General features: G+C 44.2%; 1 protein-coding gene across 1 annotated transcript; it reads right to left on the reverse strand.

The window, feature by feature from the left end:
* Nucleotides 1–1979: 1979 nt before the first annotated feature.
* Nucleotides 1980–15270, reverse strand: IRF1 (interferon regulatory factor 1). Its single transcript, XM_081185715.1, has 10 exons — nt 15114–15270; nt 9657–9750; nt 8820–8919; nt 7952–8128; nt 7326–7366; nt 6259–6388; nt 5733–5852; nt 5363–5409; nt 4320–4455; nt 1980–2963 (listed from the first exon to the last, which is right to left on the reverse strand). Exons 2-10 carry the CDS (start codon nt 9741–9743, stop codon nt 2890–2892), a joined length of 912 nt encoding a protein of 303 aa, XP_081041841.1. The 5' UTR covers nt 9744–9750; nt 15114–15270; the 3' UTR covers nt 1980–2889.
* Nucleotides 15271–17309: the final 2039 nt, after the last annotated feature.

Below are 17309 nucleotides of genomic sequence, written 5' to 3' on the forward strand. Positions count from 1 at the left end.
TGGGGAGCCAGATGATCCTACTCTGGGCATACACTCAATGTATGGAGAGGAGTAGACATAGCATGCAGATAATCACCCCACATGATCAGGAATGCTCCTTGGGGATCTGTTAGGCAGGGGGTGTCTGCTCAGCACAGCTAAGCTGTATGTGCAGAGTCCCTTTTCAAAAGCCACACTGACAAATTTGCAAAGACAGACCAAGGAGGTGTGCAAACCTCGTGTGGGGCAGCTAGAATAGTCCAAATTTCCCCATCAGTGTGTTTGCTGTATGTGGGAGATTTTCATTTCAACACCCCTTCTGTACTAATTGTTTTTGGCAGTAACTAAAGTCTAGGGAACAGTGGGATTCCTCACAAGCTGCACAGGAAATTTATCAGTTTGAAATTTGTTGAGTCACGGCATATAAACCTCCCTGAAAAGTAGCTGTTTCTGCATTCACAATCTCCCCCTGCAATGTGGAGCCACAGGAGAATGTTAAGTTGCAGGCACATGAGTTGCCAACCAATCATACATGCCAAGAGCTCTCTGCACGCAGATACTTCAAAAACCACTGGGTCATATTTCCAAATGAGGTATAGTCATGGACTGGTTGGATGCAGAAGAATGGGGGGGGACCAGCTGGGGAACCCCCAAGGGAAGAAGGCTCAGAGCCCAGGGATTGGTGGTGGGACAATGATGAGCAGTCAGAGGGAGAAGACTGGGAAGAGGACATGTCGGAAGCTGAAGAAGTCACAGGGTTTAGTGATCAGGGAGAGTCCATGGCAGAGAGAAAAGCAGGGGAGGGAAGCCAAGTGGCAGAGATGAGTCCAGCTGGTGAAGAAGCCAGGTTGTCTCCCAGAACCAGAAGAGGCATGAAGTGGGAAGGGGCAAAGCCTGACACTTAGGTACACTCTCAGGCTGCTTGGGGGAAAAACCAGGAGGGATAAACATTGAGAAGGGGGAAAGTGGTTATTACAGTGGTACCTCAGGTTAAGTACTTAATTCGTTCCGGAGGTCCGTTCTTAACCTGAAACTGTACTTAACCTGAAGCACCACTTTAGCTAATGGGGCCTCCTGCTGCTGCCGCACTGCCAGAGCCCGATTTCTGTTCTTATCCTGAAGCAAAGTTCTTAACCTGAAGCACTATTTTTGGGTTAGCAGAGTCTGTAACCTGAAGCGTATGTAACCCGAGGTACCACTGTATAAACAATGACAGAGGTTTGAGTAAGCAGGGAGGTTACACTAAGGGGGGCAGTGGCAGTTTAAAACAAGGTTTGACTATAGCAAGAAGATAATTTGGAAAGGCTGTGTTAGCTTTTTGGTGTTCGGTGTCTGCGTTGCACCCATCTCTGCTATTTCTCCTGGTTAAAGGTGGCTTGTTAGTTGGTGTTTTTTAAACACTTAGTGTCCATCCAAGCTTTACTCGAACCTCTGCTGTTGTTTAAAACTGCCATTAAAACCACAAGATGGGGACAGCTCTGGGGTGTGGGGTAGGGAATTAAGCTGGATCCTAAACCTGTTCAGTTCGGCCACGTACTTTGGCAATCTGGCATGAATTAAGCTGGCAAATGGGGTGGTGTAACTCAAACGCCATTTTAAAGGCTTGTTTTCCTTCTGCCAGGAACATGTTTAAATGAAAGGAAGTCAAAGTGAAATAAAGGAGGCTTACTTTCTTGCAAGACTGCATGCCTCCCTCTCCTCCCCTGCACCCCGACCACCCTGTATTTTAGATAGCCTTGGGTCACTTTTGGGTGGTCCAACCCAACCCAGAACGGTCTCAGCCCAATTAAGCCAAAGCCAAGATCCATGCAAATTTACGGTACCCAATTTAGTTTCACATTCAGCTGAATCTGGTGTACAGCCCTAATCAAGGCAAACCAGAAAATATGTTTGTCTGTGTTGTAATATGTTGTAAGAATTCAATAAAAATAATAAATACATATTTTTTTAAAATGTTCCCCATTTGGGCACCTCCAACATGAAATAAAACAAGAAACAAAATATACATTTTTTTAATTAAAATAATTGTAAACCTTTTATATACAAAAACTATGTACAGGGACAAAACTACTAAGGCTGCAACTTGGTGATTTGATGATTTGTGGAGACCAACACTTTATCTTGTAGCTCCATAAGTATACGCTTTACTGAAACTTCTGTTGACTCTCAGCAATAGCCATTCAGATGATTCTTGATAATGGCACCATATAAATAAACAGAATCTAAGATATTTCAGAGTGGAACATAGTGCCCATCTGAAAAACTGATGACAATAAACTGAAATATGTTGTCAGGAAACCACTAAAATGTCCTATGAGTAAAATTCAGAAATGCCTAGTACACAGAACTATATGTGTATCTGATTTTCACATATTATTGAGTGAAACATATTTACAAAACTGAGGCCCACATCTGAGACTTCCGATCACAAAAAGGGACATCCCCATGGAAATGTTTGGTTGAATGCAAAAGCACAAACTTGTACTAAACGTCTTCGGTCAGTAATTGCCTCACCAGTCTTCCAGATGTATGCAGTGATGACAAGCATAAGCTATGGGTGCGATTAAAATATCTGCCATTTTGTTAAAGGTGCGAAGCACCTTTTCATGCATATTGCATGTTAAAGTACTTTGAGCCCTGATCATATTTAACGTAGGAACAAATGAAGGTGGGAAAGCAGCAATAATGACTTAATTGGCTCATGATACAGGCAAGCAACTGAGTGGGATGTAGTTCTACCACAAAGAGATCTTTGCTCATCTGCAGATGCTGTACTCTTGAATTTGACTTACGGGTCTAAACATTGAAAAGAGTATCAGCAACGCTTCCCATTAGGTTCAGTTTCACAGATGACAAAAGAAATAAAACTGCGCAGCCTTAGTGGTTAAAAAACAAAAACAAAAAACAGCTTTACATGCTACAAGGTATGGTGGGCAAACTTGGTCTAAGGGACTCCAATGTGAAATCCAAGCTGGTTTTCATGTCTGCAGAAACAAGGAAAAATTGTACACAATTTAATTGGGGATAGGGTGAGTGCAAAGCATTATTATTATTATTTTATTAATTTTATCCCAAGAGCTATAGTCTCCACCACCCCACCCTCACAAACCTAACATAGGTCTATAATTAATCACTGCTCACTAATAAACCCAGAGGTCATATCAAGGGAGCTAGTGCAGCGCAAGCTCTCTATGCTAGTTCAATAGATTTACTACAAGGACTGCAGTATAGGACTGCAGCATGATTTTAGGCAAAGCCATCATTAAAATAAATCAACAGAATAGCTCAATTGAATGTGCTTATGCATCTTAGGTCCAGAACATGATATGATAATGTGAAGATGGGCAATTTATATGACCCATATGTACTCTGAAAAAGCAGATTTTTGCAGAGCTCTGGTGGTTTTGAAAATTAGAGGTTCCAATTAGGAACCTCCAGAATCAATGGTGTGGTATCCCCACATTCTTTCATTGCCCTGAGCATCACTTAACAGCACCAAGATGCCATATCTTGAGTATACAAAGGCTGCCCCAGATAGCCCTTGAGAGAAGAGAACAGCCCGCGGATTGAAGGCTTCTGTACTGTATTTGGGCTATTTTGCGTAAGATGCATTTTGTGTCCAGCACACAGTCTGGTGGCTGCAAATGCAAGAAGCGGGTTCACACACACATATTCATCACTGGGCGACTGGATGACATGCATACACAAATGCTCAAAAAGCACAAACCGAGCATAGTGCCATTAATGTCTAGAGACCTGCGCATGTGGACTGAACTCACTGCTTAGCCTCAAAACTGCTGACTAATCGCTCTCTTTCCTGAAGGTTGTTTGGAGGATTAAAGTCATAGAGGTGCTTGTGGTGGGGTGGAGTTGCACCCTCCCGACATCGGCACCATGGCTGCGCTTCCTTGAATGGGGTTGGGGCAGGGCAGCCAGCAACCTAGTCAGGGCTGCGCAGCTGTGCCAGAGGTTCCACTGACTTGGCAGCCGCGGTCCCGCTGCTGAAACTACATGGCCTGACCCTGCTGCCACCTTGCCTCAGCCCTGTCTAGTATGCAGCAGTGATGCCCCAGTGTCTGGATGGCAGCTTCACAATTCGGCGCCGCCATCCATGCCTAACATATGGATAAAACAGCATACATGGCTGTATGTGCCACCTGTCCTTAGGACAAGATAGGAAAGAAATGTAAATGAATAAATGTCACAGTTTGGACCTAGCATCCTCACTGTTGAGGCATAAGGGCATTCACTGGGTGCACACTTGGTGAGTTGAGCTGTTAACTAGATTATTTTTCCTGCCTTTGGCTGTATTCTGAATGTAAAACGGAAAGCATTTATACCTGCATTTGTTGTATCAATGGCAGCATCTTGTTCCTGAAAGCTGAAGTCAAAGAATAAACTTGACATGCCAGTCTCATTGATCAGGAAACCTTTCCCACCAACACTGGTTGGCTGCCAAGTGGATGACAGTAGCTCCTAGGAGACAAATGGGGGGAATACTTTAAATCACCTGTCCATATCGGTATTCGGTCAAGTTCAACAGCCACTGTCGTCCATTTTTCAAATCAATTAAGTTATACTGTAACTAGTAATTCAGCAAATTTTTGTTGGTGTGAACGTTTGTGACCTCCGTTTGGTCAGGCCAAATGGAAAAGGTCAGTGGACACAAACACATTTCTTATTCTGCACCTCTAATTCAATGAATGGAATGATGCACTGACCGCTTGTGCCAAGTTCAGACACGTAACATTACAAAAACCCCAGGAAGCGTGCTCTCTTTTTACTCATCTGTAATGCCAGCTCATTCCCCCTAACAGAGAAGCAGCTGCAGAGCCTCTCTCGGGATATGGGAATGTTCCTGCTCATGCAGCCTCTCTTTCATCCCACAAAGGACTTTCAGCTCCTTGGTCTGCAGGAGCAGCAATGGGATGCTCACCTATGGCAGCTGAACTCCCCACAAGCATGCTTGACTTAGGGCTCAGAGAGTAGGTCCAAGCTCAGATTTCTGTGGTCACAGCTTAGTGATGGTTTAGCCCAAGCAAGAGTAAAGCCCTTAGAAGCATAGGAAGCTGCCTTATACTGGGTCACACCATTGATTCATCTAGTTCCTTATTGTTTGCCCTGACAGCAGCTGTCTGGGATTTCAAGCAGGGCTCTCTTCCAGCCTTACCTGGAGATGCTAGGGATTAAGCCTGAGACCTTCTGCATGCAAAGCTATGGCTCTTCACCTCAGGGCCTTCATATGACCCTCTGAAGGTGCCTTATGTCAACTCAGCTACTCTGACAAGCAACACCTCCTCTGGGGGCTTCAGCAGGAAGGGGTGCTGACTGCAAAACACCTTACTCCAGTGTGCGCCTTTCAGAAAAGGAAAGATCGTCTTACCTGATACAAGTTACCCGATGCAAATTTATCTTCATCCTCATCGGTTCCTGTAGGAAGAAGAGGGAGGAAAAAAGGGCACTCAATGAAACTCAATAGTTTTTGCAGACTAATTTTTTATTACAAGTGTTTTCCTATCTTCTACCGCCAACCATAACTTCTAGTCGCATGACCCAAACAATATAAAACTGACCATTTATTTACACAAGCAACTTTATTGGCTTCTGTAGGATTTACACTATTGTAGCTAGCACAAGAATCATTCCCTTTCCAGGTTACATAAATCCTGCCATCCTGTTATTTGGGGTTCTTTCTGTTAGCACAGTTCTGATCAATCAGCTGCCCCAACACTTATGAACAATGAAACACCAACCATCAGAGGAGGATGTGATGGGCGACACTTGAAATGTATACAAGTCGTTTGTGCTGTCCGGCAACTGATGCTCCAGCGAACATCCCCAATCAGTAGGGTTTAAGTTACATGAGGAGAGATCTGGAAAAAAAATCATACAAACTACGTCAGAATCCTTATGAAGGAGGTTCTTTCCTAAGATTGCACCAAATAGTTGAAAACAGTTTCATTCCAAGCAAACTGGGGGGGGGGGGAGAGGATATAAATAAATAAGTAATCCCACTTTATCCATGTCCTTTTCTTTTGAGACACTTTGGTAAGTCACAATGAGAACCTCTCTTGGGGATATTAAAGCAGGATATAGGCACTCTAAATAAATAAATAAATAGCAGGAAACTTGACCACCCATGACCCATCTTCTCTGGCAAATAGCAACCACTTGGGAGTATGTTGGGGTGTGTGTTTTAAGGCTTCATCTTGTTTCATTTGGGGTAATAGGAACATCATGTGCAAACCACAGAAACAGATGACTCAAGTTGTAGCTCACCTCCTAATGTGCTCCCCACTTCCATTTTCTCTGGTTGGTAGCTGGGAAGCACATAGCTACTGTGGTCGTCCGGCAGCTGAATGCTGTTTGTTGCACTAACTGTCTCTTCTGTCTTGAAATCGTCCACTGACTGCAGAAAACAAAGACCTCTTTTATCAAGGTGTGTGTGTGTGTGTGTGTGTGTGTGTGTGTGTACTGAAAGCATCACTTAAACCAATCTGGGGTATCCATATCTCAAGTACAGATGACCCATGAATTTTTTTAAATCTAATTTTAGCCATAAGCATCCCTTTAAAATGGGTCTTCCATGCAGAAGACTTTGGCACAAGCAACCTGCCAGTGCTTCGCTTTTGAGACTAGTTTTGGCTGGTTTCATGGAATTATCCATCTCATTTTGTGGAAGCTTCTAGGTCAAAAGGCTCTTCCTCCATTCCCAGGCTTCTCTTATACCTACCAGGCTCCTAAACTGGAAATTACTTGATAGCCTCCTGTGCCTTTTTACAACCCAATCCACACTCAGGCCCCCAGCTGTGCCAGAGTCTGTAAATCAGATAACATCTCATCCTGCATAGAGTCAAGATGTAATTGACTCACACTTCTAGAGACAGGGAGTTTTACATTTAAAGAGACCATATACCCACTCCCTGGAAGGCCACAATTTTATCTCTCCCACAATGCCTCACATCTGTATGAACCAGCGTTTAACATACCAAGATTTCCCAAGTTCACTACACATGCAAAAGACTTTGGCACAAGCAACCTGTCAGTGCTTTTCTAAGACTAGTTTTGGTTGGTTTCATGGAATTATCCATTTCATTTTGTGGAAGCTTCTAGGTTTTGGTTCATGGAATTATCTGTTTTATTTTGTGGAAGCTCCTGGGTTGCAATCCTAGAAAGCCAAAGCTTGAGTGGTGATGGCAGAAGGAAGGTGTGAACTCTGTCAGAAGTATTTTGGAAGTTCCCTGAATATGAACTCTGTCCCATTCTAGGTTAGGATCAAGTTATCCACAGGCCTTGAGTTCCATGTGAATGTTTCACTTGCTTGACGATAAAGGGTAAATACATACCTTTCTTGCATTCTTGATTTTCAGGGACTTTGATTTCTTCTCTGCAAACGAAAAACAAAAGTGTACAGATTTAATACAATGAAATGCATTTATGAGAAAGAAAGAGAAGCTGCAGAGAACATGGACAGTACCAACAAATTCAGGTGTCATCAATTTTATGGTACAAAGTAACTTAAAATACGTGACTCATTTGTGGTATTCTCATGTATGCTTTGTAGGCTCTATCCCTAACAAAGATTCCCCATTATTTTTTGTAGAATTTCACAGACCATAAAAGCAAACATGTGATGACCTTGTCATGGAGGCCACAAGACCTTGCCTGGTAAACACCTTCTGTACTGAGTTCCCTTCTTTTGCCAAGAGTGAGTTTTTATGGCATTCGGAAAACCAACTTTATGAACATAAGAAGTGCCTTGATAAATCAGATCAAATTCTCTTCTAGTTCAGCATCTTTTGTCTACAGTGGCCAATCAGATACCTGTGGGGAAACCCACAAGCCCTTTCCCATGGTGGGTATTCAGAGCCAAGCAGTCTGTGATACTAAAGACAAGACATAGCCTTATTCTCAGTGAATATGTATTCTGTTTTGGAAATGGTCCCTCTCACTCAATGACTTGCAAACATACCTTTCTTTGGTGACTTTGCTGAGGGTTCCAACATCCTGTAGACCCGGACAGCACTGGAACCTTTGCTGATGCTTTTGTCCTTCACCTCTTCAATATCAGGCAATGAATTCATGGCGCAACGGAAATTTGCCTTCCAGGTTTTAGGGTCAGGTTCTTTATCGCCTGGTTTGTACCTCCCTATATAATGACAACATAAATCTGCATTGAGTAACCTAATCCAGATATAGCCACTAAGGCCCCAATCCAGGCACTCTCAGCCTAAAAACTCAACCATCATATGCAGGTGCTCAATACTGACTCATCTAAAAAATAAGTAAATACGGATACATTTCAGCCTGTGTGATTCAAAGTAACTCGAACACAAGCAAATGTTATTGTACATACTTCTTTTTGTTTGTGGATAGCTGGAGAGTCAGCCCATATCTTTACAACTGTGATTTTTACTTTGTTTTTACTTTTTCCTTTGCCTAAAGAGCTCTTGTTTATCGGGCGGCTGATAAAACTTTAATAATAATATTGTTTGTTGCTTTCTACCAAAAAAAGCCTCAAGGCCATTTGCAACAGTGAAATATACATGAATGCAGTTGGTAACAATAATCATAACTACATCCTAAAAAGAAACAAACCAAACAATGTCCGCCACACTTGGCTAATGAGTCTGGCGCTTGTGCCTCTTTTAGGAGGCTTGTCTAGCCTACCCAGGGGCTGCAAGCATTCATGTGACCCGGGGGGGAGAGGCAGGGCTTAAAGTAGATACCTCTTTTGCTGATGTAAATACACTCTCCCCAGAAATGTAATGGTACTGGCCTCACTTGTGCCTACGCGAAGGACACTGTAGAAAGCAAATTGCCCTGACAATGGCCCATACCAGTATGAATGGCCCAGTTTCTGAAAAGGCAGGCGTCCTTTTCCAGCTCCCAGCCATGCTTGGCCGCGTGTTTCCATGGGATCTGGAACAACTTTTCATCCTACAATTCAACAGTACAGATTTTAGTGGGCGTGCCTGAATTACATATGGAAAACAGTATCAAGAACAACCCAAGAAGTCAAAGGAACTGAAAGTATTGCAATTTGACTGGTATTTCTCTGCCTGCCTGTGCAGTTTCTCTACAATACGACATAACAACAACATGTACAACAGACTCTGATGTATGATTTTGTTCCATACAGTGTTCTGGGGATGCTAACCACAGAGAACCCTACCGGCTTGGTGATCTTACACATCTCAAGAGGGTTTAGCATTTATTTTCTTTTATTAATGAGTATGAAAGTAAGAATCAGCATTAAATCTCAGCTACAGCAACTCATTGACTGAGGTGAGGTTTATACAGTATCACTTTTAATTAGGTTTGCATGCCAAGTTCCTCCCAACTTTTTAGGCTTGATACCATTAAATTGTTAGGGTTGTATCCGACTTAGACTCACTGTAGAGCTATAGAAGTCTATGGACTTACAATAGCTTTGGGTCTACTCTAAGTATGACTTAGTGGGATAGAACTCTTAGGATGATAACTTATGTCACTTGAGCATTGGATAATTTCATTTTCCTAGATATGGAATTCTCAGCAACATTTACTACTGTCAAAGACAATCAGCTGCTGAGCGCTCTTTATTTTTCTGAAATTTGCTTCTGGACTTAAAAGCAAAAAAATACAGAAGGCTAATATTTTTAAAGTCAGAGGAAACATGAAAAAGAAACCCATACCTTATTGATCCATTGGAGTCCAGGAATTTTATTGGAATTAATCTGCAATTCCATCCAAGGCCTCATGCGCATTCTTGTTTGTGGCATATTGGATCTGAAGGAAAAATAATTTGAGGTTAGAAGAAGACTCAAAATTCTGAAGGGCCAAATGCCTGCTATTCATAGAATTTTACTAGAATTGATATGTTTTCACACAATTCAGACTTATAAGAGATCTGTGTTTTATACAAATCGGTCTTTTATAGAATGCAAGAAGACATGATATAGACCCCTGCCCCTGGGAACCTCTAAAGAGTTACTTTAAAAATAAGTGGTGCAATCTGAATTCAGTAGCAACTTTTGAATAAGCTCTGCAAATAAATGTTAAATGGGTTAAATAGATATATATACACATAGCTGCATATTAATATTTTATCATGATTTTACTGATAAGTTTAGGTAATAGGTTTATTAGAGTGAAAAGATGTTGAGAAGATCGGGAAGTTAAATTTATGAAGATATATACTTCTTTGTTGGAATTTTTATTTTAATGAGTTTGATCTACAGACTATAAATAGTCTTTGATGTACCGACGTAACTATGGTTAATTAAGAAGAAGAAGAAGAGGAGGAAGATAGAACCCCTGCCCCTAGGAATTTACAATTTAAAACATAGGGTTAACAACAGAGGGAAAGCAAAGTGGAATCAGGAATAATAATGCTGTAAATGTATTCTTAGTTATAGCATAGGAACTAGGGGTTATATTATTTTATTCCCCTTAATGAATAGGTTCAGGGACTGGTCAAAGGCAATCCAGACATCTTCATGGCTGAGGGGAGGGATTTCAACCTGAATTTTCTCTTTCTAAGCCCAACACCCCTGTCATTAAAACCACATGGGTTTTCAGTTCCCCAGTGTTCCAGAATAATTCCTCCAACCCCCAGCCCCAATCTTGCAAGACACTAACTAAAATGCTCATCTTGACTTTGCTAGCTCAACCCATGCAGAATGCAGAATGCCAGTTGCATATTGACCGAAGGTGGTATCTAAGGACATACCAGAGTAATTTAGAAATAGGTAGAGAGTCTGCCTTCAGGTAGTGTTGCCATCTCAGGAGCAGTAAAGCTTTCACTTCAGGGTTGGATTTGTCCAAAATGCTGTTGGTAAATGCTTGGAAACTGCTGGAATTAGCGGAGCTCGCTTGTTATCTGCAATGGCTCCACTCTGAGCAAAATTGTTGAATACCACCCACTTTGCTGCCTGTGTCAAATTAAGTGAAGGTCATAACGTGCTGCATATTATCTGCTGGCGTCTGGCAACTCTGAAGGAATGGTTTTCAAACTTCTCTCCTATCAACATCTCTGCTATAGAATTCTCAAGCCGCTGTCTGCAGCAGATCCCCAATGAACTGCCAAGGATGTTAGGACATGTCTAGGCTGCACACTTTGTTCACAGAAGGCACCAGTCAGGCCTGTTGCCGGGGTTATCATTTCCCGGCTAGAACTGAAAGGGTGGCCTCCATCTCCGTAAGGAAGATCGGAAGCAGTGGACAATCTGCCATTACTGCTCTTCTCACTGTGGGACCCTGGATAAGACCCAGGTTCCTTGGAACCACGGCCCTAATAAATTAAGTATGCTTTTATTCAACACAACTTCTTACAATCATATGGGAGTTCTATCCTGTGGTCACAACCATCTCAAATATTCACTGCGGAACTGTAGCCACTGTAGCCTTCCAAGAATTGTTTCCCTGTTCGACTGGGCAGGCAAATTGGTTTTGTTAACTGTGCCATGCTTCAGACAAATGAGCAAGAGATTATTATTTTTCTGCAGTTAAAACTGAATGCTGGCAGCTAATGTGTAATGTGACTTAAGATGACCATATTGCTTGCTGTTTCTTGGTCCTTTCAAACCAAGTAATCATTGCACACTCAAGGAATCATTACTCTATTTTGAGCAAACATTTGTTACTGTAAGAAAATCCTTTTGTGCTCTGAAGGACAGAAAATTTATCCATGGCACTGTTAACTGAAAGGACTGGATATGCTCATTAGCACATCTGATCGATAGATTCTACATACATTGGGCAAAGAAGAAATTCTGGAGAACCTGAAGCCTTTTTGTGCAGAAAAAGCTGACTAAGGAAGGTGGAGTACATGGAGAAGACTAACCCATTCCATGTACAGAAAGAAATTTCCCCCTCATTCTTTCCCTGCCTCCCGAAACACTGGAACCACTGAAACTTGTACTTCTTCACTATCTACACAACCAACTTTCACATGTCACCGCCATGGCTTTTTGTGTGTGTGCAAAGACTAGACAAATTGTGAAGGTTGGCTCTGTCGATATTAATAAGCTACAAAAGTTAGGAATGCAACCTTTGTAGTTGCAGGCAACATGTCTCCAATTCCTAGATGCTGTGGACAAACAGCGGAAAATGGCTTTAACCACCATACCCTCCCAACAGTTTTCAAGCTTTCTAACTTCAGAGAATGCTTTTCCACATCACGTTTCCGCCACAAGACTCCTATGCGCAGCAGAGAATTGTGGAGTATGTTCTTGTACATACACATGTAGTTCAGTCCAGTCATGAAATACACGGATCAGGCCTCTTGGGCCTCATTGCTGCTCTGCGTAAATGCAGCTGTGACTACAAAAGAACCGTACAAAGAGCAAAGGAAGACTGGTAGTTGTGGGTAAACTGAATCACATGGAGGCTTCTCCGCCATTACTGATCTTTTCTTGGAAGAATCCCATGCTAGGTTTCCTAGGGGGATCTAGTATCCCTTGCAATACAATTTAAAAACACTGTCCTCTGTTCATCGCCACTGGACACACTCTAGTTTGTGAACTGCCCTGTCCATTCCACAGTTGTGAAAAGTGGCAGTGTGGGTTACTTTAACCAAACTGCGTCCGTGAAGGCAGCATGATTGTATGAGTCAGTGTTGTCTTTTGGTTAAAGGCCGTTTAAGAAAAGCAGCAGAAATCACCTCCAGAGGCGACAGCCGCCACTTACCTCAACATAATCCTGACACAGTAGTACTAGAAAGGGCAAGACATATTTGGAAACAACCAAAGGGCTAAGGCACTGCATATAATGGGTGTTCCACCATAATAAAGTCAAATAAGCTGCAGCAACCTTCCCCGTAGACGTACTGTGGGAAAGGGGTGAAGAACTGTAAAGCATTTTGCACACAAACAGATTTGGAAGCAAATCCCATTCAATTCAATGGAGCTTACATTCAGATTAAAGATTCAGGAAGAGGGAATGAGCACAATTAACTGCTTCAGTTCCATTTATGGGACTTAACCGCAGCTATTAAGGAGAAGGAAAGGCTGTTTCACATATTATAAACTCAGGGGAATGTTTATAAGGCAGCAGGCGATACATTGGGGAGAGTTGCCACTTGGCACCAGTCAACACAAGCCTTGCCAATTTCCTACATGTACTCCTCTGGATTGGGGCCAGAGGGACCAACAGACCTTGTAACAATGTAGAGTTTCTAAGGAAGTTCCAGATTTCACTGTTTACGCCCTTCATCAGAAAGGTCTCTAAAGAGTCCCAGAAGGTCTCCTGCTCCCTAGGGATGGCCTGCTGCTCCACTAGCTAGTTTAAGAGGAACAAGCTTCTGTATTCAACATAGCGATTACAGCCCTTCAAAATTAAGACAAAAGGCCCGAGAAGAGCTGCCCTGTGCTCCACAGAGCTAAGTGCCAATTCCACATATCCTACAAGCGGATATCGTTCTTATTCAGAGGAATTTTGTTCTGGCTGCCTTCCTGATTGCTTGCTGCCAAGTATAATACATGTGTTACACTAACCTCCATGGCTCCTGTATTCCACCAAGTGAAGTAAGGACACTTCTGCGCATATATATATACCGTATTTTTTGCACCATAACACTCACTTTTTTCCTCCTAGAAAGTAAGGGGAAATGTCTGTGCGTGTTATGGAGGGAATGCCTACGGGTGGGATGCCTACGGATTTTCCTCCTCTAAAAACTACGTGCGTGTTATGGTCGGGTGCGTGTTATAGAGCGAAAAATACGGTGTGTGTATATATATATATATATATATATATATATATATATGAAGCAAAAAATATATCCTCACTGCATTGGGTTTGTTTTGCCATTCATTTGTTGTTGTTTTAGAGTTTCCGGAACACATTTGGGCTGTAAATCTTACATAAGCTTTCTTGTATAAGGAACTCCCCTGAGTTTACCAGCAAACATGCCTAGGAGTGAGCAGTGCGTTTCTTCTTTTAAAGTTTGGGATATGATGTTGCCCTTCCTTTGCTCCGAACTCGATAATAATTAATATTTAGAGGAGAATTTCTAACTTTTTTTTTGGTTAAAATCAGAAAAATTAAGTTCCACTTCCTTCAGCAGATTTTCTTCAGAGACGGAGAAAATTTTCTGTACCTGTTGCTTCCTAGTCCTGAAGACCTGCAGCCCGTCCCAAAATTCCGGTTATCTTTTCTGCCAATCCCTCTTCACATTGAGGGAGGGTGTCAAAGCAGCTAAATACTGTTTTGTTCTTTCCCCTCCCTTCTCTCTCTCTTTTTTACAAACTTTACTTCCTGGTATAACAACAAAATAACTAACACCACCCAGTACTATCCCTCATGTTGCTAGCAAATTTCCCCTGGGAAACACTACATTAAAAAAAAAAGCTGGCCTATTAACTTTTTGCACCCTAGCTAAAGAAACGATTATTGATGCAATTAAAAACAACATTTCACTACAGCCAGAATCATCCTAGTCAGGAAGGAGCCACGCCCACGTGGCCTGGATCTTGCGAGCACTGGACTAGATTCCGTGCGCGCTCTGCATCCGGATTTTCTCTCCTGCCTTCCGTTGATTGCCTTGTTTCACCATGAGATCTGGCTGACCTCAAGGCGCCTCCAGATGCGTTGCTGGTTTTGCAGGTAGAAGCCTAGCGGGCGCCCCGCTGTTACCCCACCCCGCGTTTACCCCATCAGCCTGCAAAGGCAGCTAAACTACTGGCTCTGAATGAAAACAGCGGCACTTGACTTTTGCAGGATCATTCACACAGGATGGTAAAAAAAAAAAAAAAGTTACTCATTAAACTCCCCGCTTGCTCGGCTAAACTTAGCCCGGCTGCTGCCTGCAGCCTTCCTCCGCCTTTGATCTCCAGGAAACTGAGGACACGCTTGTCTGAAAAAGCGGCTTGCAGCGATCTCAGCGGTACTTGAGGCGCCCCATCCGCCCGCTTCCTCGATCCCCACGCGGCGCCCCCGCTCCCCGATAGAAGACGAGAAAGTTCCCCCCGTGCAGCCGACCGATCTCGTGCGGAGAGCGGGGAAGCACGGTCGGTGCAGAAGTCCTGCCTCTGGGCTTCCCAAGCTAGTGTGCAGCCGTAGGACTGCAAACCTGGAGCGGCGGTCCTGTGCACCCTTAACTAAGCGAGCCAGTCCCCTGAGATCTCTCTGATAGGAGCTGAGCTGCAACCCACCTTCCTACTCTTGTCCCGGGAGGATCTGGCGAGCGCTCCTCTGCTGCGCGAACGAGCTCCTTCCTTGGCGAGAGAACCGCGGCTTCTGCAGCCGCTGGACCAGGAGCGCCTGTATGTATGCGTCCAGCCCTCGGGAATCCCCGGGCAAGGGACAGGAGCGCGCGCCGCGCCCAATCAACGGCGGGGAGCCCGCGCCGCGACCAATCAGAGCGCGGAAGGGAGTATGCTGCCGGCGGAGCATCATTTCGGGGAAATCAGCCGCTTGTAGTGCTAGAGCGAGGGGAAGTCCTGCTTCCATTCCTCCCCCCACGCCCCGTTCCCCGGCCGGCAGCCGCCAGCTATTTTGCTGGGACGGACACGCGCACACATCACACACACACACACGCTGCTTAAGAATCTTTTGACCACTTTTGGGACTCTGGAAAAGCCCTGCCAGCCCCAAACCCCAGCCTGACACATTGCCCAACAGGTGACAACGGAAGGAACAGGACTCTTACGGATTACATTACATTACATTACATTACATTACATTACATTACATTATGGGACACGGGTGGCGCTGTGGGTTAAACCACAGAGCCTAGTACTTGCCAATCAGAAGGTCGGCGGTTCGAATCCCCACAACGGGGTGAGCTCCCGTTGCTTGGTCCCTGCTCCTGCCAATCTAGCAGTTTGAAAGCACGTCAAAGTGCAAGTAGATAAATAGGTACTGCTTTGGCGGGAAGGTAAACAGCGTTTCCGTGTGCTGCTCTGGTTCGCCAGAAGCGGCTTCGTCATGCTGGCCACATGACCTAGAAGCTGTACACCGGCTCCCTCGGCCAATAATGCAAGATGAGCGCCGCAACCCCAGAGTCGGCCACGACTGGACCTAATGGCCAGGGGTCCCTTTACCTTATATTATGCTATAATTTTGCAGTCTACCTAGTCCAGCATCCTGTTCTCACAGTGACAGAGGAATCAACCTGAATAAAATATTGGGGGGGGGGACATCAGGTAAGCCCCGCCCTGCATAATCGATCACAGCACACAGACACCCTTTGAATAGCAATGCCCATCAACTTTGTGGGGACTTGATCCAGCTTAGCCCAGCAGTTCCATCAACCAATGCGTTGGAAGTGCTGGGCTAAGCTCCCCCAATTGCCTCCCACGGTTTCAGGCCCGTGGGTGTTGCCTCACTTTTTTTTTAATAAAAAAAACTTTGTGGGGAACTGACCCCAAAGGGAGTTGGCTCCTATGCATGGTGGCCGAACAGATGCCCATGGAAAACCCACAAGCAGGACCCAAACACAAGAGTATTCTCCCCTCCTGGGGTCTCAAGCAACTGGTACTTTAGAAGTGTCACTGGTCTCCAGCTATGGAGATAGCCAGCATGTCCAGTAGCCACTGAAAGCCTTATGGTCAATGGTCCCTCTAAGGAGCTGACTGGCACTGCCTCCTGTGGGAGCGAGAAGAACCCTCTTCAGGCATTTTGAGCGGGAGTTAGCTCAGCAGCCAACGAGGGGCTGCAAGAATGACTACGCTTGGACCCAAAATCCAGAGCTGGTTTTAGGGTGCTGCAACTGGTGTGGTTGCACTGGACACTGCACTACAAAAGCCCCCAAAGCAATGCTGTAGAACGAGGGGGGGCATGGAATTTTAGCATTGCACAGGGCACTGCTGAAATTTGAAAGCCCCACTCCTAAAATGCGCAAGGCCTCTCCATGAGTGCAGGAGGCTCCCTGCTTCACAAGTTTGGTCTCTCAGCTCCCAGTCCTGTGAGAAAGGTAAAAGGAACTGGGCACATTAGCTTAGAGAAGAGACTACAATGATCTGATGTATAGCCATGTTCAAATGTGTGAAGGGTTGTCACATATGGAAGAATTCAATGTTGTGCTAAGGTGACTGTGCAAGCATCTTGCCTTGCCAGATGAAATTATCTCTTTTGTTCCCCTGTGCGCTGTTCCAAGGGCTCTCCCAATTCCCCCCAGCCTGAACCAAATTGGGGGGGCATGGTGGGAGGAAATTGGGAAAAACCCCATTGCACAACCCCTTTGCACACAAAGCTGGGCTTCCACTAACAGAGCCAGGTGAATCTGGCCCAATATTCCTTCCCCCAGGTAAGCCCCGCCCTGCATAATCGATCACAGCACACAGACACCCTTTGAATAGCAATGCCCATCAACTTCAGATTCACCTGGCTCTGTTAGTGGAAGCCCA

This window comes from Podarcis bocagei, assembly GCF_964188305.1.
Source record: "Podarcis bocagei genome assembly, chromosome: 2".
NCBI classification, from domain to species: Eukaryota; Metazoa; Chordata; class Lepidosauria; order Squamata; family Lacertidae; genus Podarcis; species Podarcis bocagei.

Excerpts from the sequence above, each read along its gene's own strand:
- IRF1 (XM_081185715.1), bottom strand. The coding sequence starts at position 9,743 with ATGCCACAAACAAGAATGCGCATGAGGCCTTGGATGGAATTGCAGATT. Across the intron at positions 8,129-8,819 it reads AAACTGGGCCATTCATACTG|GGAGGTACAAACCAGGCGAT; the intron begins GTATGGGCCATT and ends GTCATTATATAG. Across the intron at positions 4,456-5,362 it reads CATCGGGTAACTTGTATCAG|GAGCTACTGTCATCCACTTG; the intron begins GTAAGACGATCT and ends TTTGTCTCCTAG.